Source organism: Chaetodon auriga, chromosome 20 (assembly GCF_051107435.1).
Source record: "Chaetodon auriga isolate fChaAug3 chromosome 20, fChaAug3.hap1, whole genome shotgun sequence".
Lineage (NCBI taxonomy): Eukaryota > Metazoa > Chordata > Actinopteri > Chaetodontiformes > Chaetodontidae > Chaetodon > Chaetodon auriga.
In genome coordinates, this window is record NC_135093.1 from 9,627,577 (window position 1) to 9,649,251 (window position 21,675).

Sequence of the window (21,675 nt, forward strand, 5' to 3'; positions counted from 1 at the left end):
TCGACCAGCGCGTTGTCGTCTGAAAGAGCAGACGATCCGCTGAGAACCGTGTGGGACTAGCGATTAACCAATCAGCACCATGGGTGGGACTGTCGCAGGTGTCAAAGGTCAAAGGCAAACCACAATGGCATCCACTACAGACAAGACAGACGCCGCTATGGAGGCTGTTCTTCGTTTGACATTGTAGTTTGTTTTTTGTTTTGCCGCACTCACCTCCTAAAACCCCCATCGCGTCAATGTCGACTTAAAAAATGATGTTATATTCAGACGGATACGTTGCTCTCTAGTGACTGGTTTGGGAAGATCTAATTGGTTAGGGCGGATGCAGTGTCAGACTGAAGATAGAAACAGTGTAATGAGCTGACAGTTCTGTCTGATATCAGGCAAACACAATCTATGAAGAAGTGCATCATCACAGGCTTTAGTTTAGATGTCTACAGGGATCATACACAGAAATGATTTGAACAAACACATTTTACACGTTTTTTTTTTTTCTTTTTTAAATGGCAAGGATGTTTAAAAACAAGTGTTGCGTTGTACATTCTTTTAATGTCTTTGATAATTAGGGCGTCATTAAGTATATAATAACAATGTTAGTGTTTTCTTCTTTTCCTCCATTTGCAAAAGCGGTAATTGCTAGCAATTAACGTCCACAGGCTTTTTTTTTTCTTTTGGCATTTGCTCTGCTTGTGGATATGTACACATTGTTTGCCCATGAAACCCCCGTCCTTTTGCTCCCTTCCAAGACAAAATAATTAGAAAAGAAATGATCTCAGATAGGGGCAGCCGTCAAAACATATTCACCGTCAGTAGAAGAGAAGAATAACATTGCTTCGTTTTAGCCATCAAAGACACTTTTGTAAATTCTTTATGTTCTTGTTGCTGTTACAGATAGCTTGATATTCCTCAAGAAAAATACTGTTTAAGATAACATTATGCACTTTGCCATCAAAATATAATCACACATTAAAGTCATATCTGCTGCCACATGAGTAAAGAACCATACCCAATCACATTTGAGAAATCATAGCTACAGTAGATAAAGGTGAGAGGCCTCCAGATACTAACATAGACTCTCAAAAACATTACAGACAATATGTTACAAGCTAACAGCAGCATACTGGAGTAGAGTATACACTTTATGTATCATATGTACAAAATGTTCTTTAGAGGCAATGTGATAAAACCACAAACCACCATAACAATCAAATAAATCTACAAAACTGATCTACACCTAGTACCGAACATGTAGAGGAGAAAATTGTTCGTGTATTCTGGCTGATATCCTTTTGTCCTTTGTGGATACGCTAACAAAATGGTATGGGCTTTTAAATGAGATAAAATGTTTTGTGAATCACATTCCATACAGTGTCTATGAAATATGTTTGTCCATTGAGACGTAGTGTAGATCAACAGTTTCAGATCAGCGCTCGGGTTTTCCTTTGTTGAACTAAAGCGGGTTTATTGGCAGGGCAAATCAAAGCACACTTATACAGAGAATGATCTTTATCCCCATGACGCGTCCAGCTCACTGGCAGTCCATTCAGTCAAATGTGCACTGATTGTACACACTCCAAAGAAGTGAATTCATTCACATGGTTATCAGATCACAGGGTTTAACTCCACAACATGAGCGTTCCCAAGTGTGGATCTGATTCTTGAAGTCACCAAATTGCCCCCACGAGGCATGGAAGGCAAACGAGCTGATGTTACAGCCACAGCTTCAGCAGGTCTGGCTTCGACACGGAATCAGATACGATCCGCTGTTTGTCTGATTTCTCAAGGCGCTGTTTTGAGAAAAATGCAGGTGTCACACTTTGGTCAATGTTTAAATTAAAATGAGTTGAATCAGTTCTTGAGTTGAGTGTCGATCCATTGTCCGTAGATCCTACAAAAGCTGGAAATCTCCCAGCGGTGGTAGTATTGGTGTTAAAGCAAAGGCTAGAGCGAGGAGCATACTGGAGGGGTGCAAGCAGGCGAGTTCAGCTGCTGAGCTTCTAGCAATGGCATTTGAGTCACTGGACTCGTCCAGTTGATGGTTCTGAGGGAAAAGATCACAGTGTTAGTATTGCGTTGTGTGCCAGTAGGCTTCAGAAATAGAAATAATTCAGAAATAATCTTCATTTAATTTACGGCCATGCTTGATCCAATAAGAACTACCTAGCCTTATACAATGGCAGGGCCCATAATATCATGATGTACTGCATTTGTTAGTGCATTTTCAGCTTAAGTGTAGTAGTGATTCATTTAAGGGCTCCATTTCGTATTATGTCTTTATAATATCTCATTATCCTCACAAATCCACTATTGTTCCCGGCTCTGATAGGAACCATGAGTGAATGCACAGATTCTTACCACACACAGTGCCGTATCCACTGTTTGATTTGACACCAGTTTTTGGGCCTGGAGGGAAGAAAACCGGAAAGAAGGCAGAGAAGCATTAACTTTCATTGATTGTGTTTGCCTGTCTGTCAACATGACAGACTTTATGATGGTGCAGCAAAAATGCTATAAAATATATAGCAGGCTTTTTCTTTGACGCTATAGTGCATTTAGCCAGCCTCCGTTCAGTCAAAAGCAGTCTTGGCCTGGAAGTAGAATTTTTAAGGAGGAGGAGACCGGGCTTACAGTAAAACAAGGTCGAGCAAAATCATTACTGCATCAAGCCAAACTCCCACTACAACAGCTATACTGCAAAATACACACAACAAGAAGATTTATGATAATACTTTTAATGGCCACCAATTCCCATAGTTTAGACCTACACAGACCTCTTTGTATAATCATCCTCCTCAAGCAAAAATGTGTGCGATTCAAGTGTGAGTGCACGTGTGTGTCAGCTCAAGGTTATGACAGTTTAATACATTAAAACTTTTCGCAGACTGCTCCAAACCTTTTTCAGCCACACATAAAAACACCCCTGCGCATACTGAACACACACAGCCACACAAACACAAACAGCCCTACACTCACAGATACAGAGATGGAGTACAGAAAATGATAAAGTGACTCTACAGTGGTTTGGGAACATAATAAACACCCCACGCGTTGGTTCTTAAGTAGAAGAAATACTACGAACCTGGGTTCTGGAGAAGAATGATTAATTGCTCTATAGGAGGTCCCTCCTCTTGGAGGATGTTTTTACTGGTGATAAATCATTTTATCGCTATTAAAAGCCAATATGATAGATTGTCTCGCTTAAGGTATATGTGATATCATCTCATTTAAAAATATAGCCCCATAGTATTTATCTAAGGAGAATAGCAGAGGTCTGAAGTGTGTTTGTGAAGCCAAAAAGTTCCAATGGAGCTTAACCAAAGCACACAGTTTATGATGTTAAATGTCAAAATCTGCTCTTTGAATAGATTTTCCTACAATTGCATTTGATATTTGAAAACTCATTTGCATGTCGTCATCACATTGGAAACGAGGTCCCTGTGCTCATGTTTATGATGGTTTGATTGAAGAGGAAAATACGAAAAATGACGACCAGAGCTTCGATCTAGCAGTTACTGGTTTTGGAGCTTTCAGACATATCACATCGTCTTTCTCAGCAGATGCAGTTCGCTCAGGAATTGAGGATGTTAAAATTGAAAGACTTCTCATCTGCGTCGGCTTAACATTTTAGATTATGAGTTTCCAGTAATCAGCATTGACATTTTTATAATTAACCATGAGCTGCTATGGTTTTTACAAAGCTAACAGGGATTTAAATAAACATATACCTCAATATGAGGAACAAAAAATGTGGCACTTCCTTGCAATGATACTGTGTCCCTGTGCGCACACACACACACACACACGTAGACACACTACCCCTGTGGGCCCTTTCTGATGTTACTGTGGCAACCAATTAGCTTTGACATGACAGCTTTGGAAAGTCTGACTCCACACTGACGTCTCATCTTTCTGCCCAGGAGGGGGGATTGTGAGCATGCCATCATAAAACTATCCCTGATCCATCAAGGTGACAGAGGCAGACGCTTGACACTCAGACAGAAGCTCTGAATGGATCTCGAACCTGATGTTCAGGTCTCAGTTTGGATCCAAGAACTTTCTTTCAGAAGTTTTGAGTGCGACATAAAGCCTCGAAATTTAGCAAAACATTTGTCATTGTGTTAAAGGATTTCACGTTTGTCCTTTTATTTTCCCCTGGGAACAGCTTGGTTTAAGCAGCAGAGGACCAGCTGCTAACTGCAAACAAACTACTGCAATGAGATAATTAGTTATTAAGAAAATTGAAGCTAATTACCTTGCAATTCAGTGGTGTTTTTTTTTGTTTTTTTTTTTTGCTTCAGAGAGGAATTCAAATCGAGAATCAATAAAGTTTCTCCCTTAATGAGATCAGTGGAGGCATAAGCAGTCAGAATCACATTAGGCAGCTCCATTATTTTGGAGATTGATAACACTGAAAAGTTTCTGTTGTCTGTTAGCATACATAAGCTATTCAGCCAAATCAAATGTACTACTGAGTGGACTAGATTGTGGCACCATAATGTTGCTTGTTTCTTTACATTCGTTTGTGTTTTTTCTTGAAGTATTTTCAGCTGCAGTGCAGTAAAATTCACAAAACCTTAATTAATTCTGATAAATGCAACTGGATAAATACTTTTTTTCAACCCTGCTCTCAGATCTTACAACATTTATATTTTCAAAAAATCCGGAGTGATTTAATCTGTACTTCTCTGTCTAGATTTTTAATCTTTTATGACATGCAGTTTTTTTGTTCTATATTGCATGTCATAAAAAAAAAAAGATGCAGCCCATATCCAGACACAGACAACTTCACCTGTAAGGTCCCGCAGATGTGATAAAATGAGTCGCCATCAAGATCCAGTTTGGTCATGTCTGTCAGTGCATCAAGCGCATTAGTGGTTCGGTCTTTACCCCTCCGAGTGATGCTGGGCTGTAGCACAGTAGGCTGAATCGGGGGTTGGGGTTGCCAAACTCCAACATCAGTACCATTGCCAAATGCCTGGATTGCATTACCTGCAAGAGCATAGTGCATTATTATTGTGCATTCTTGATCGTGTACTTATGCAATCAATATTTTACTGGACACCATCCACTTAAATGTAATGTAACAGGAAAACTTGGCACAATGTGAGAAAATATGCATCCAACGTCATGATTCATTATAATTACATGTAATAAGCATTATCCACCAGAGTGCCCTCTGTGTCCCTTTTTTAAAATAATAGTCTGCACATCTAACAAGTTAGCAGACGTCTTCTGTCCTTGCCTTAAAATAAGTGCAAGTGGCATGGCCCAAAACATTTTGTTCATGTCCAACTAAAAGCTGCTTATAATTGATACTTTAGATAATTGGGTAGGAGAAGAAATGACTTGACCTTAGTCAAGAGCCTTTTCAAAAGCAGTGCCTGCCTGTAATAGCCATGATTCACAAAGTGATAGGAAAATGAACTTCACAGCTGCCTGAAATAAGAAAACTTCAAAAATAGTTTATATGATGTAATTTTCCCATCACAAATTTGACATTTAAACTAAGATACTTTTCATAAGCAGAACTGAATGTTGGCAAAAAAAATCTTTTTGTAGTTATCTAGTCTTAATTATAGTAAAACCCTAGCAATTTAAGACACTGCCATTCAATTAAAATTGCTCTGTTTTTAAGATTGAAAGTGGAAATGCCACTGAGTGCCACTCTTTCTCACATCTGAGTAAAAAACAAACAAGAAATGTTCAAGACGTTGTTGCTTTTATAACAGTCAATGCAGCAGAAATTGTACTTGAAGAGAGAACATGTCAAACACAAGACAGACCAACATATACAAGGCTCACTTCCTGTTTCAAGTCATTATCTCCCAAGTCCAGACAATACAACTGGTCAGTCTGACCTTATGCAGTGAAAAACAGTGCAAAGCTGGCAGCGAATTACATATCTGCAGGGTGGCTAAGTACGGGAACTCACGTAGGCATCGATTGTTGGTGAAAAACTCAGCAAATCTATCACAGTCTGGCTTGTTGTTCCCGCTGCTGCTGCAGTCACACCACGGTGACAGACTAATGCCAAGTGATCGCACATAATTAGGTGTCATCACCGTACCTGCAGCATAAAAGAGAAGAAAAGCATTGTTAGCCAGTGTAAGTGTAATCTCCATTATCGTAATTGGACCCTTTTTAGCTTAGCCACACCATTTTGAGGCTCTTCACACTGAAATTTGTATGTTGTGGTCAGTCAGCGAGGATGAGCCTATTCAACTTTATACTGAGTCTTCACCGAGGAATTTTCCTGAACTTTCATTGAATCGCATTACATTGTAACCTCCTGCATCGTGACGATAAGCCTCACTGACTTGTGAGAGATTATGTAGCATAGCCAGTCGCCTGTTCGACAACTCTCATCATTCAAAGAATTACCGATGTCAACAGAGGTGGCAAACAGCAGCTCTGGAGAGTGTTGTTAAAAGTTTTCTCTTAATGTTTTCTGTTGCTTAATGCCTACTGGGAGTCAACAGTGGTGACCAAGCTAGGGCACATCATGGGCAGAACCTCAGAGGAAACCATTTTTTGGCTATTTTGTCATCTTGATGTAAGTGAATAAAGCGGTTTCTTTTTCCGAGGGAGCCATCAAGTTGAGGCTCATACTTATTAGCTGTGCAAGTGCATGCAAATTTTTGTGAGCGTGGACAGAGATGAGTGGTTAAGCCAGGGGGGCCCCATTAGAGGGGTGTAACCTGTGTGAATGGTGTAGATTAAAATGTCTGCCTGTTGAGTTTGCAATTGGTCACTGTTGCCCTGCGTTCAAATCTCATTACTAAAACTCAGTGGGCCATTATTTTTTCTTTCTACATAATGAAGCCTGGTGACAGAACAGAGACTGAACAAAAGGGAAAACTATTTCTGCGCAGGGCTATGATGTATGAACTGTGATGTCATGCACACCCTACAGCTTTTCAATTTATCGACCGTGATCGCAGCTGTCTGGCTGTCTAGTTGATCTGTGCCTTAATCTCCGCTCTGCAGAATACATTAAGATCAAGTTACTTGCTGGTTAAAATGTACAACTCCTTTTCCAAAACAAGTTGGGATACTGTGGAAAAGATAAATAAAAACAGAATGCAGTCATTTGCATTAGCGCACTGCAAAGACGCAATGCTTCTGCAACAACCTAATTTATAGTAAAATGCAATAGTATGTGTAGTTTGTGTTGTAATGTGGCAATTTTGTGTTTCTAATTCAAGTTCCATTTTCAGATTTATTGCATAATTTCATATTTTAGGCAGTATTTAACAAAAAACTGATATGATTTAGAAAGATGAAATCATTCATTAACAAGGGTTTATTCTTATTTGCTTTCCTTTATACATATCTAGTGATATAATTAATCTGGCAAATTCTGAAGCCCATGCTTCGGAATAACTTACCAATAAGACCTGAGTAAGACAGCAGACAGTCAGCGTAGTTCTCCCTCAGACAGCCGGATATGGAGCGAGCCTCAGGCTGACAGTTGCTGATGAAGTCTGCCAGCCTTGACCTAAAAACAGCAGAGATACAAATTAGAGATGCTAATTTCCTAATGCTCTTATTACAACCCTGATTCCAAAAACGTTGGGATGATATGTAAAAGGTAAATAAAAACAGAACGCAATCATTTGCAAATGAACTTTTTCACCATCAATGGTTTTACGAAGTGTTCCTGAGCCCATGTAGTAATATCCTTTATAGTGTTTCACAAAGTGGTGAACCTCGCTCCATCCTTGCTTGGTCACGGCTGAGCCTTTCATGGATGCCCCCTTCATACCCAATCATGATACGATCACCTGTTACCAATGAACCTGTTTCCATAGAGTATGTGTCAATGTTTCTGTTTTATTTATGTTAAACACAGCGCACCAACTGTTTCGGAATTGGGGTTGTGGATATTAAGTGTATAGCAGGCTAATTGCTTTGTCGCATTTCTAAGCAATGGTTCAGTAATGTAAAGCCACACATTAACTACCATAAAAAAAAATCAGTGTTTCCTGTTCTTTGCCAGTTTGCAGAAAAGAAAGTAAAGAACAGGTAATATAAAGTTGAGAACTGTCATTAGCTTGAACGAACGAAATTCTACTCAGTATACCATAACCTACTGTGCACACTATATCTTGAAGTAATTATTATTAGTCCCTCTTTAAAGTGACTCAACCTCAGACTGGCAATTTTCTCTCAAACGGCATTATGAATGTTCAGTTTGTACTTTCCATTAGAACAGTGGTTATCGTGTCTTAAAATAGACCGTCTGAATTACTGCTGAAGGTCTCTCTGCAGGTTATATGTGCCTCCTACAATTGTTTTTTGAAATGTATCGACATAAGAGGAGGCCAAGTTATTGCTAGGTGCAGATCTGAAGGCAGATGTGAAATGTCTTGGTTGTGGAACTATGTTTTCTATAGCAGTAAAGACAAATGCTAGTAGACTACATATTTGGAAAAAAACAATTAAATGTGAAATAAGATGAAGTGTGTGAAGGGTCCCCCTGTGCTTTCTTACCTGCAGATGTAGTTGGTCTTACATGTGTTCTGAAGAGACAGACAGTTCGGCGTGTCTTTATCCTCATAGGAGCAGATGGGTACAATTGTTTGTCGTCTGCGCTCTGCACATGCTGTCTGATCACCCGCTGGACAGGAGCAGAACAGCATCCCATAGCTGTATTTAGCTGGCACCTTTATTTTTTGGAAAGAAATTGAAAAAGAACACATGTTGACGCAGGTGGTGTTATAGCCTGGACTGCAAAAATCTCCCACTTCCTCTCAGGGGTCCACTGATATCTGTCCTCTTCCTTGCCATCTGAAAAAAACAACTTCTTCAACTTCCAATGCAGCTTCCACCTGTACTAGGGTAGCAGCTTTTAGTGGAGTTAAATGATTTTACCGAGTCTTTTACCAAGACACTGGATTCAAACTGCACTCAAAAATGGCATTTTTCCTTTGACATTTCACACTTGGTTTGCACATTGGTTTGAGCAGCAACTACAAAATCAAAGGTGCAAAAAAAGTGCTGCAAAGAGCTCCCAAAATTAACATGTTTAATTACCTTGTCAAAGAACTGGCGTAGCGCCTTGTGGCATTTGCGCTTGTTGCAGACCTCCGAGGCCGAAACCCTGCTGGTACACGGGTTGATGTAAGCCGAGCGGTATTTCTTACATGTGTCATTCAGGTTACAGGCCTTGGCAGCGTTCAGACAGTTGTTCTCCTTTGTGGATGCAGGCTCAGCTAAGAGAGAGGAGGGACACACAATGTCACATTTCCTTATGTAAGAATTATTGCTTTTTTTTTTTTTTTTTTGCACAGGCCACATTGTTTATGCATCATAAATGCATCAGTACTTCAAAGCAGTGAGTGAATGAGCTGAGAGGATTTTTCTTCACTTGGCATGCATTTCAAAAACATCGTAATTACATCGTTCTTTAGAAATTGCACATCTTCGCTTCTGTTCAAGGTCCTAAGGAAGTTTCTATGTGTGTCTTAGGTGTGTTGGAAGTACTATCTTATGTAATTAAGATGAAATAAAAGCTAGCGTATCACTATTTACATGAATTATCAAAATGATGGAAAGTGAGTATTGATCCCTCATAGCTACAACAAAGCTTTGCATGATATACTAGAATTGCATCATTTACCATATGCCTGTTTTAAACTGAAAAAGAACAACTGCATGAGAGCTTTGAGCCTTGTTGAACTCAATTATGCTTGTATTTGCTAACACAACATTATACAATTTTGTGGATTTAGACTTTTTTTTTTTTTTTTTTACAGGGGATTCATTATGAATTATTGCGCCAATTTTTTGCTCTAGTTAATCCATTTGTTGCAATTGCTTTGTTGCATGGTTTAAATGTTCTGTCCAAATGCTGTACTTGAGGTTGTTAGGTCTGCCATTTATGATCAAACCCCTGTATGTGCCACAGTTAGACCACACTGACCATTAATCTCTCTGAATACAACTCATGTTGGATACATCCCACTCTGTGTTTGTGTGACTTGTCACCTCTTATCCATGTAATTCAAGGGTGAATTTGTTGTCTTCAGCCTTGCAGGAAACAGAAATATACACCTTGAAAAACAAACACCTGCTCAGACAGTGCATTTTTCCCGCTTTGAGACGCAAACCAAGTCACCCAACTTTGGTTCCATCCCAGTATGCCTCTCCTGCCATCATAGCAAAAGCACTGTATGGCCAACTCAATGACTCTCACATCTCATTTTTCTCATTTGTTGTCGTTAAAGTCCTTTCTGCTTGATTGACTTCTGCACAGTAACACAAAGTGTATCCTCAGCCTCGGCATGGAAGAATGAATTCTGTAATTCTGCCTTTTGAGGTGGAATTGAAGCTCACTGCACTCTTTCATGCACCACAGAATGAGCCATGATTAAATCTGAATACATTCTTGAACCTTAGGTTAATCACATATTACAAAAACCCATTACTTACATCTGACAAGTGCCTCGAGATGTGGGCTGTGATCCTTCAGTGTTTTTTTTTTTTTTTTGGTAGCTCTTGGGCCATAGGTGTGACAGTTCTACCTCAATTACTGTTACCCTGAGTGAAATGCTTACCTTCTTTTTTTAAAATACTTTTTAAAAAAGTTCTTACGTTGAGGACTTGGATTAAAACATGTTTGCACACTTGTAGGGTCGTGCATGCATGCATGTGTAAATGGGTGCATGCCTGCGTGTGTGTGTGTGTGTGTGTGTGTGTGTGTGTGTGTGTGTGTGTGTGTGTGTGTGTGTGTGTGTGTGCATGGAGCAGACAGCCCAAGCTAAGTGTGAGTAAGAAGGCTGAAGCTGTAGGTCACAGTGTGACTCCATACAGACACAACACCCCACGGCAGGAAAAAACCTTTTCTATCAGGAGCATTTGTGTATGTCATAAGCTAATTTTGGGGTCCTATTTTCTCTGTTTCAGGAGCAATTTAAGTGCAAACCGCGTTTCACTGTCTCCAAGACCACATTCACTTTCATAGGAGGATCATGACATTGATGAACTTCGCTGTTTTTACTCAAAACTCCCACAAGAGTACAGTGGGTTATGTAAACAGGGCTGTGCTGAAGATTATTAGTAATGTTGCTTTCTGTGCTGCTTGGACCATTTAAATTAGTGTGTTGCACTATGATTATAATAGAAAACAATTTGCACTTGTCTCTGTAATCCTCTTACTGTCTTAATGTCTCTATTGTCATTTTTCTCTATTAAATGCCAGACATGTTTAAATTGACCTCACAGAGAAAGCCCCATCGGCTACAAAAACACTGATTTGTGAACAAGTGTTCTTACAATACAGTTCCAACACATCATTTAAACTTAGAGCATACGTCAGTTAATTTAATTCAACGTTATTCTGCTTTATTGTATCATTAGTCTATTGCCCTTGCAGTGCATAACAAGAACTGCAATCCTATATGCTCGCCTGCAATATAACACATCTTGTTAAAAGACCTACAGGCATAAGAAAACTCAAATCTCCTTCAGCCTTCTTAAGTTGCAACCCCAGAGCAAGGCCACCATGTTGCCATTGATGTAGACTGAATAACAAGCCAGTGTAGCAAGCACTGGAATCTGACCCTTTGACCTCTAAGAGGTTGATACAAAAGACCTTTTGAAAGGCCGCCAGCCAGGTAGGGTTGAATCTGAATCTCAAAGAAGGGGTTAATTATAGTGTCCCGGGGGTTACTTCATTCACTAATGCAGCGATTGTAAGAATATGAGAGTCACACGTCTTTATTGTGCAGCTGCGGGGACGTCCAGTGTTTGGAATGCTTAAACTTATGAGATGCCAGTGAAAGTCTGTCCACACACACGTGCAGTTTTAGGGTCACAGAAATCAGACCTTTTGCACGCCTTCACGCCTTCATGGTGACGTGTAAACTGTGTCCGTTATCTCCTTTGTTTATGTGATGCCGTTGTGCCGTTGTGCTGTTGTGCTGTTGTAATCTGGCTAATCCAACACTCAAATGACACAGACCCCGCCGCCAACGTTGGCCCGGTCAGACCTGTAGACGCGGTCGGACCTCTAGTTGGAGGTAACAGCTATTTTTTCAGGCTTCTGTTCTATATTTTTCCATATTTTTTAAAACCGTTCTTGTGTGCACATTTTCAAAAAGCCTGTGTGAGTGTGGACTACACCTTAGTTTAGTAAATATTAATAACAATGTTGATCTTTTTTGGATTACAGTCTCCTTTCACAGTTCCGTTTGTCAATTAATAATTTAGTCTCACATTCCCTGTCTGTAGCACTGCCTCCACATATCAGTGAGCCACCTTTTTACACACACAATGCCTAATTTTATGTAGCACACTGTTTACTTTCTTAGACGTCAAAGCTGAGTGACTTTTTTCACTGAGTACATTAGCGCAGCCACAGCTGTCATACTGCTTGATACACAACAGTAGAGCACACGTTTAGCTAAGAGTTATAAAGCACTACCTCGCTTGTGTAAATCAAGGGATTACAGTGGATGTCACACCAAAGCGCCCGTGTAACTCAAATCACACCCATATTACATAAAAGACTCTAACTGTTGACACATCCAAGGGTGCATCCGTCATCATTATAACCTTTATTTAACCAGTCATCTCAACAACTTGATTGCATCCATATGGTTACTAATATCCATTTAGCTCCTTTAACATGCTAACATTAGCATGTTAAACTTGTTCTTGCTTTCTTATCATCACGGCATGGACCACTGGCCAGTCAGGGAAGGCACTTATGCTATGCTACTTACGGCTGTAATGAACCCAACCTGGCACTATGGAAACAGAGCTGAATTGGGTGGGGCTGCACTCAGATGACAGGACTCAGCTACGACGTCATCAGACAGGGAGCCTTTCGCACAGTGTGTATTATGTATATTTGACACGTTTGTCAATTTTTCCCTCAAAATTCACTTACCCGAACCCTGAAAACCACAAAATGACTCCATTGCAGAGTCTCTGTACACTGTCTAGATAATGGTGCAGAATCGTCCTTTGCGATGTATCACTGCCTTACTTAAATCCTTCTAAACCTATTGCTCCACTTACTGCCCTCCTTGCTATCTCCCATAATGGAAAGAAAACAGCAGTGGTCAGAGCCCACTCCGTGATGGCACCCTGCCTTCTATACGGCTCCCTGCCAGCATCACTAAATCTATGTCTCAGTGTCTCAGTATTTATGACCAGACCCAGGACCCATTTATTAAGTGCACCCATGTAATTAGCAAAATCTCACTCAGTTCCTATTGCACCACCCATTCCTTTCCTTAATTTAATCTTTCAGTCAGTCATTCGTCCTGTAGTCAAAGGGTTAATATTCTGCTTGGCCAATTAAAATTTTAACTACGTACTGTCTCACCATCAGCAGTTGCCAAGTAATACTACTTTAGGGGACTTTGTTCTTTTATTCTTGCTTCTTGCCCTCTACCTCCTTTAAGTTAAAACCATGAGCCCGTACGTATATATTTATGTACCTGCATATCAATCTGAGATGTAAGGAGAACCTGAGGCGCTGAGATATTTTTGAATTTTGGAAATGTGACTGTCATTGTATGGGAATGGGCACAGGGTGATTTGCATGTAGATGAGGGTCTCTATGAAGCAGTGATACATACAGTATGAATGATTATGTGTTTGTGCACGTATGTGTATGGGTGCAGGGTGTGGTTAGCTCACATCAAATACTTCCATGCCTGAGTTACGTTATCCTGTGTCACCTGCAGCCTCCAGCGTTTTATTTTCTTATCGTAAAGCCATGATTAGCCATTGCCTGCATCAGTCATGGTTGCATATCCACTAGGCTCCTCACACACAGCTTGTCATAGCTAAGCCATCAGGTACACTCATTTTGGTGAGGAATTTCTGCTCTCCAAGCAGCTTTACTGAGCCTTCATCTTCCAGTAAGATTCATATGTGTCAGAGTGGCAGGGAATGCTGGGAGTGGGTTAGTCAGCATGTCAATGACTCTCTGTGTGTGTGTGTGTGTGTGTGTGTGTGTGTGTGTGTGTGTGGTCATGACTAACAATGTGTCTGATAGTATTTAATTTGCTTGATGCAGCCAAATCGAAGCATCAAAACACAGTGGAAAAGTAAATGATACTCAGGTATTTTGCACGTCAACATTTCAAGGCTTGTCTGCTTAATAGAAGAATACTTACAGTGTGTCTGCTCAGAGTGGGCTAGTCTCTGTCTGCACAGGTTGAAACTCAGTCTGGATTTGATATTAATCATTAATCGTTTTAATTATATTGGGCTTGGTTTGGCACTTTGGTTTCATTACTTTTATGAAGCGCTTTACAATTTGCCTCTTGTACAAAAACATTCACAAGCACAAGTGGGGCCAGCTACCATCCAAGGTGCTGACCTGATGCCTCTGGCCCAAGGACACTTGGACATGTGGACAGGAGGAGCTGACCCGCTCTACCTACTGAGCCACTGCCTCCCCTTGACTCCCAACTTATTTGTTTTTCATGTTGCCTTCTAAAGTCAGTTAATGCATCATCTCTGCAGTACTGTAAATGTGGGGGAGGTGGTCATTCTACATCTTGGATTACATTTTATCCAGTTTTGGTGTTATTGTGTCCACTCTAATTTCCCCTCTCTAAGTGCTGCATGCAGTGTTCTGTGAAATACAGTAAGCTTGCTAATATGCAGGATAAAGTTTGTTTGTTTAACTTCATGCCACTGAATGCTTAAGTTTTAATATTTGATTACGCAGCATCTAAGTGAATTACAAACTCCCAATCTACCACTTGGGTCTTTCATTGGGTTTTGAGCTCCCTCTGGTTAACTCAGTTGGAATAAATCGTGTTATTCTGCGGTTACAGAGGGGCAGAGCAAAAACAAAGGAGAAGCGCGTGAAGGGAAATGCCTTCAGATGATTCGCTGATATGGCTGAAAGCAGTCTTGTGTAAAAAGAATCAGCAGATTAAAAGTGTTTCTTCTACTGATGGCCACTCTGATGTTCAGCTGGAGCAGCCTGCTCATACATGCACAGTTCACAGGCAGGCCGGGCCAGTGGCAGAGGACAAAGACTACAGAGGATTAATCTGTTGCTTCAGGCAGCTAGACCCAATGAATTATTCTTGAGGTCTTGAAATGGAAAAATCATCATGCCAAGCTTCATCTCTTGTTCACCGACTCGATTCTCTGTAAGACTACTGATGAGCCATGAGGATAGACTGGGAGAAGGGAAATATACTGGGCTCAGTGGTAGGGCCAGTAATGGTGAGATTTCCTCTGTGAGAGTGGCTGCTTATATGTAAATTGAGGAAGTGGCTGGAGGGCTTTTTGAAAACTCCAGAAGTTTGTCACTGTGAAAATTAAAACATTATGCAGTTAAGATGTGCTCCAGTTTATAGTGCTTATAGAAGAATGGGAACATGAGTGGCAGGAATTTATTGATAGAAACTGAGTACAAGAAATGTGTCTGCATAGGGACATGGTTATATTTATTAAGGCTCCAACACTGATTCACACTGAAATATTCCTAACTTTCCTGCTGGTTATGTTGGGATATTGCAGTTTTGGATGCATATGGTCCAAGCCTGTGGTGAACTTGGCATGAAATTTATGAACAACTTGTGCTCTCTAATGATTGCCGCAATGAGCTGGTCCATTTGGGAGAGTTCAGGTGCCAGGCCCCCCCTTCCCGTAACCTTAATGCTGCAGTTATGAATGGCTATTCTTTATTTTGCCTTGTAGTTTAAGGTCAGACCATTTCTTTTTAATATCAGCCACAGTTCTGTCTCTCTGCCCCACCTTGTTCGCTGTGGAGGCTACACAGTTCCAAGCTGCGTGTTTGGCTTTATTTGTCAAAGCACTATTTAGTCCGCAGAGTAATATGTGTTGCCTGGCTTCAATAACCTCAACCATTGCTTTCATATTCCAAGAAGTTTGCCTTTCACTTTTGGCTGTTCCTGTATAAATCCTCATTTGTGCTGGCATTATACAGGAGGAAATGTGTTCCCTTGCTCTCTCAACTACAGTATGCGCTACTCTGAGGATGTAATCTCATACCACTGGTGTCAGACTTGCAGAATCTGCTCATCTCGTCTCTGAAAAGCATCATACTTATAATGAGTTAGGAATGTGATTGTACAAGATATGCCCTACAGGGATCCTTGCCCTGGGATTGCAAAGCTGCAGGTACATCTGGAGTCACCTGAGTTATCTTTAACTCAGTGTTATTTAGTAAAGACTCTGAGTTCTCTGCCCGAGTAAATAATTGTTAAAGATGTGTTGTACAGAGGCTCCGTTCTTCTGTTGTTAAGGGTAGCTCTGTGTGCCAGACATTTGTGTTTAGTCAACTCATTTATATTCTAAACTTGGCAAAGCGTGCACATGTGAAACTGTTACATAAAATCAAATTAAATCAAAGGCAGGATGGGAGGAAGCGTTGATGGAAGTCAGTAGGTGAGAGCACCTGCTCGTTTCACAGCCGTCATGTTTTAGAAAATGTAATTTCCTGAAACTTATTTGAAATAAAAATAGCTTAAATTTATATCATAACAAGCATTGATTTTTTTTTCTTTTTTTTTTTTTTCCAGTCACTCAGAATAGTGGTCATCATGTCTTCGCAGTTCACCCATGGGATATGGTATGGATTATTGTATGCTGGCTCACATATCCATTATTTTACACTGCGACTGCCTGAGGCCAGGCTTAGTTGCAGACAGGAATGAGGTCACTTATCGCAAATGGATTCCTGATATCTAACCCATTAAGTGATTTATTTTTTTCTTAGAGCCCCCTTTGGCTGTTTATGCATTGCTATACATTACACAGGCTACTCAGCTCCAGCTCCATCTCTGCATCCAGATTTATGTCGCTCACACACACGATGGTGATTTCTTAACAGTACCTAATAATAAGTTAAACTGCCATGTCTTCCGTACTGTAGGTCACTGACTTTGATAGAAGAGCACATTAGCAGCAGATCAGGTTTTTGAATACATCTTAATCAAGATTAAAACATTTGTTCAGCTGGATCTGCCGTCTTATCTCTGCTCCATCAAAGAAATGATCGTGTTGTTGAATAATGACCTGTACATTTGAAGCTGATTTTTCTACTTGGCATTTAATAATTCCTGTTTTGTTTTACTAGTAGACCCCATTATCTGAAAGCCTCATAAATCCTTAACCACTTTGCCAATTTCATTTTTCTTCCAATTCTTCTTAGTCTCGCATTGCTAGACCTATCTCGACATTACATTTCTACTATTCCGACACGGTAGACAGACCTGAATCCCAATAAATTTTTCCTTTGCTCTGCTTTTGGAATACAGTTAACCATTATGTCATCGCATGTGGAGCAAAGCCACTGTGATACGCTAAGTGGATTCAATCACAGCGAGAGCCAGAGAGAGAGAGAGAAGCCGAGCCAGAGAGAGAATCAAATGACCATTTTTTCACTGAAATGGTAGCTGGCCAGTGCAGCAGACGCCCTCCTCCAGCCCAGAAAGCCCAACACTGAAGAGCGCCAGGGAGCGCAGCACTTGTCACACACACAGCTCTTGTTCTATCAGTGCCATTGGAAGCAGACAGATGGTTAATTACTCCTCTGTGTGTGTGTATGTGTGTGATCTCAGTAGATCTAAATATGGGCCTGCCTAGGTGTATGCTCCTGGTCCAAGTCCTGGCATCTGACAACATACATGGCATTTAGAGTCACAATAACAAGCAGCGAGCAATGTTTCTGTCTGGATTTTCTTTTTCTCTCTTTTTTTTTTTTTTAAATCCAGGCATTCGGCCCTGCAAGCTCCCGGAGCTCAAACAACACAAGCTCCACTCTAAAAGGATGATTAATTCAAAACTAGTGCATAAATGCTACTTCCAGCACTAGTAATGTGATAGTGGGAAAAAACATGCAGACCTCTCATCATTGCTTTGAGAGCTGAAAGTGAAATATACTAAATTACTCTGCTTTGTGTACGACGGGTCACAGTGGCAGATAAAAGCTTTTGTGATGGATAATGGGCGCTGAAAGCTGCAGCCTCAAACCAGACAGCAATAGAAAAGAGTGGTTGTCAAATAGTGACAGATTTCTAGCAGTGATTTGGTGACTTCAACTGGGTTTAAAGCACAACTGAGGAATAATGTCTCCATGTATGGAGTGACTTAAGTTCACACAATGCCCAAACTTAAACCTGAAGAATGTCAACAGCATCTTACCAGCTATGATGGGGGCCAGGCGGAAGATATCTGAGAGCCGGCTGTTCACTGGTTCATACGGAGAGTACTCCAGCAAGTCGTTACCTGCATGGGAAACAAATGATCGTCAGCCAAATGCGCTTCAAGTTGGAGGTGTATGTGCTTGTAAACATGTGTATGTGGCGTAGGTGGGTGCTATCTGATACTCTTCAACATTATGATATCAATTATACTGCATTTATAGGGTTAATCCCTGTTAATTGCATGTGTAATGTTTCTTTTGTGGATAACAGAGCTTATGAAGAAGGTTGACCTCAGGTTCACTTTGTTACAAATGCAATTAGCTCTGTCTCACGCAGGTTTAACACCGTTTAACAGGAAAACTATAAACTGCTGAGCTGAAATACACATTTAAGGTACCTGTACCATCCTTGAATATTTTCATTTTAAGCTACTTTAGACTGCTATTTCACTACTGCACATTTTAGATGCCAATTTTGTACTTTTCACTCCACCGTATTTATCTATATCTTTGCAGTTTCAGGTTTCACACACAAAGCACACAGTGTGACGGGCTCATGCGTTATTACAGGTTAAACTACCAACCAGGAGTAAAATATCTCCACATTAACCAGCTATGACATTGAAATACTGCTTAGTACACATTAATGCATCCAGCAGAATGAGATGTGACATTCTGCCTGCAGAATATGTTCTGTCTGTTCTCTTTCTATCCTTAAAGTGCATTTCTCTGATGATACTTCTGGCTTTGACTTGGATTGGAATATTTACACAAAGTAATCTGAATCCTTGTCCCATCACCATAAACGCATACTTTCATATTGAGCTTGTTAATCAGTCAGCTATGAATAGTTAACTCGGGGTCAGTGCATACCCTGTAAACTCTGAAATATGCTCCAAAAGATCCGGAGGCAGTTCTTCTCCTTCTTCATGCCTCTTCTACACCTGCAGTTGTACAGGGGGCTCTGCTTCATGGCTTCTATGGCGCTGCGGCACTCGCCCTGCGCCTCGGGACCGGTGACCGCACTGAAGTTGCTCTCCCTCCCCGCCACGCACTGCCTCATCGTCCGGTACTTGGTGCTGCAGCTGTACTCCTTTAGACATTGCTCGCTGGCCTTTACGCAGTCCAGGCGGACGGCCCGGGGGGGTGAGCTGCCGTCACCCCTCAAGGTGAACACCGAGTCTGGGAGTTAGAGGAGGGAAGTCAAAGATTTGTGTTTTAACGGTGGAAACTCATTTGTCACTCACCAATCAGCCAGTTAACATGATTCAACTGGAGGGTACATTATCGTATTGCGGCCAAATAATACATAAAGATGCACTTAGGTGAACTTCCCAAACCCTGAATGTTCGCGTGCAACAACCAGAACAAATCTAAGAAATGAACATCTGTTTGCCTCATTCCTCGCTGCCGCTGTCTGCTGCGTGTGTTTAGTTGAACTAAAGGAACAGGCGCAGTTTTAAAATATATTTCTGCACATGTTACAGGCTAAACATGGAAATTCAACAGATGCATGCGTCACTTACCCGGGAAGGACAATATAATGACAAAAGTTGTGAAAATCATTGCGCTTAAGAAGATTTCGTTTGCAAGTTTCGAAGAGGAGTTTCGGGGATTAAAAGAAAATGTGAAGCGGAGTTGTCACACGGATCCGCTTTTCTTCAGGTTGCACATTATGGGAGCTCAAGTGATGATGCATCCTGTAGATCCAACAGTGAGAATCCCAACTCCCGACCCGAGTCCAGCAGCTAAAACCGCATCGTGCAGACCTGCCGGAGTTTAGGACAAACAAGTGAGACGCAGAGAGACGCGCCGACGGTGGACCATGTCCATTTCACTCTGCTCCCACCAACTCCTCTGTTAGTCCGCCGCCCCGACACACAGACGGCGCGGGCGTGTCAGGTCCGACACGGGAGCTGCCAGCGGCTCTGAGGACAAAACTTTACAGCCGCAATAAAACTCTGAACCAATCAGTTCAACTTAACACACAAAGTCATTTAACTTTAATCGGCCAGCACATCCCTGAGCGCACCGGAAGCGTGTTAAAAATCCCAACAGCTAGAAAAAAAAAAATAATCCCGTTCAGCAGGTGGAAAGACAACACAACAGCGTTTGATCCGGACTGATCTCCGCTCCGATGGATAACTGAGAAGCTCGAGGTGCAGCGCGTGAGGGCGTGACGTCACGCGCCCGCGCGCACAATATCCTTAATAGACCCATTAACAGCCACGATTTACATCAAACTGTTATGACAGTCTAAACAAATTGACGGCCAGCGGCGAGCAGGTAGCACGTGCAGTTCTGTAGTTCAGTTCACTCATTAACATCTACATTTATAATGGCTCATTATGTATTTATAACCTGCAGGCCTGCCCAGCACGAGAGCCTAACATTTTAAATATATCTCCAATCGATCAGCTAAATTGCAACGATTCTTAAGTGTCGGAGTGTCTCAGTTTAAGTGTTTGTCCTCTCAGCTCAGCTCGTCAGTAGCAGCTATTAATAGCCTGCAGCACTCTAATTTGAGGAAGTGTTTACTTTTTTTTTTTTTTTTTTGCAGGATGATCCGAAGTTTGAAGGTATTTCAATTCCTCAAATTGAAGGGCGAAAAAAATCATATTTCTTCTTTATCTGAAATTGCAGTTACCTTATAAATTGTGATAACTGTTGACAGAACTTTTCTCATCAAAGTTTGTTTTTCTGCACCGAGAAAAGTGAAAAATGAGATGGTAGCACTCAATAATTTACCTGGTTATTGCATTTTGGGAGGTAGCGGCTTGCTTTACAGTCCAGAAATTCTGCAAAGTTAAAACTATTTAACTACCAGTGGGAAAAAAAAAAAAAAAAAAAAAAGGCTGTGAAATTGTCAGCATTCATTATGTTTGATTGCGACATGGTGTTGGGATTACATATGTTTTAGTTCTAACATTGAGCTCAATGAAAACCCATTACTGCAATGGAAACCACATCAATGCAAACATTTCACTTTTCACTGTAGCTTGATTTTGTTTGATTCCATCGATTTGGGACCAAATGTAGCTTATTACAGATAACACATGACATTTGGCACATTCAGACACACACACTGCTCAGCGTGCAGGGCATCTGACATAGATAGTGCTTAAAGGAACCTCTGCACTGTATTTCAACAAATGCCATACGCTGCATTTCATGTGTGGGCTAACGCGAAGGCTGCCGTCTACAAACTGAACTGATAACATATGAGATGAGTCAGGATCTGGGTGTCTCTCTCATTAAAAATTGTTGATCCAACTATGTCGTGCTATGCTTCAAAGTTCTTTCAGTACCAACCCACCTTTCAATTATTTATCATCCTCTTTCGTTTGCCTCAGGCCACTGTGCTGCCCCCGAGCAGTGCCGACATCGACTTACTCATGTGGAAAACCTAGCCAAAGAGTAAAGGGCAGCTATATCAAGTTGAAGTAAAGGTTCATTTATTTATATTCTAGAAAAAGAAGGAGCAGGAGCAGCATCTTGGAAATTGATATAACTGTCTCCGAATA

General features: G+C 41.0%; 1 protein-coding gene across 1 annotated transcript; it reads right to left on the reverse strand.

The window, feature by feature from the left end:
* Positions 1–501: 501 nt before the first annotated feature.
* gfra1b (gdnf family receptor alpha 1b) lies at positions 502–20,298 on the reverse strand. The gene is made up of 10 exons (XM_076760830.1): positions 19,678–20,298; positions 19,025–19,333; positions 18,151–18,234; positions 9,037–9,215; positions 8,494–8,666; positions 7,389–7,498; positions 5,933–6,067; positions 4,790–4,989; positions 2,356–2,403; positions 502–2,041 (listed from the first exon to the last, which is right to left on the reverse strand). The coding sequence occupies exons 1-10, from the start codon at positions 19,715–19,717 to the stop codon at positions 1,889–1,891; spliced, it is 1,431 nt and encodes a 476-aa protein (XP_076616945.1). The 5' UTR covers positions 19,718–20,298; the 3' UTR covers positions 502–1,888.
* Between the last annotated feature and the right edge of the window lie 1,377 nt (positions 20,299–21,675).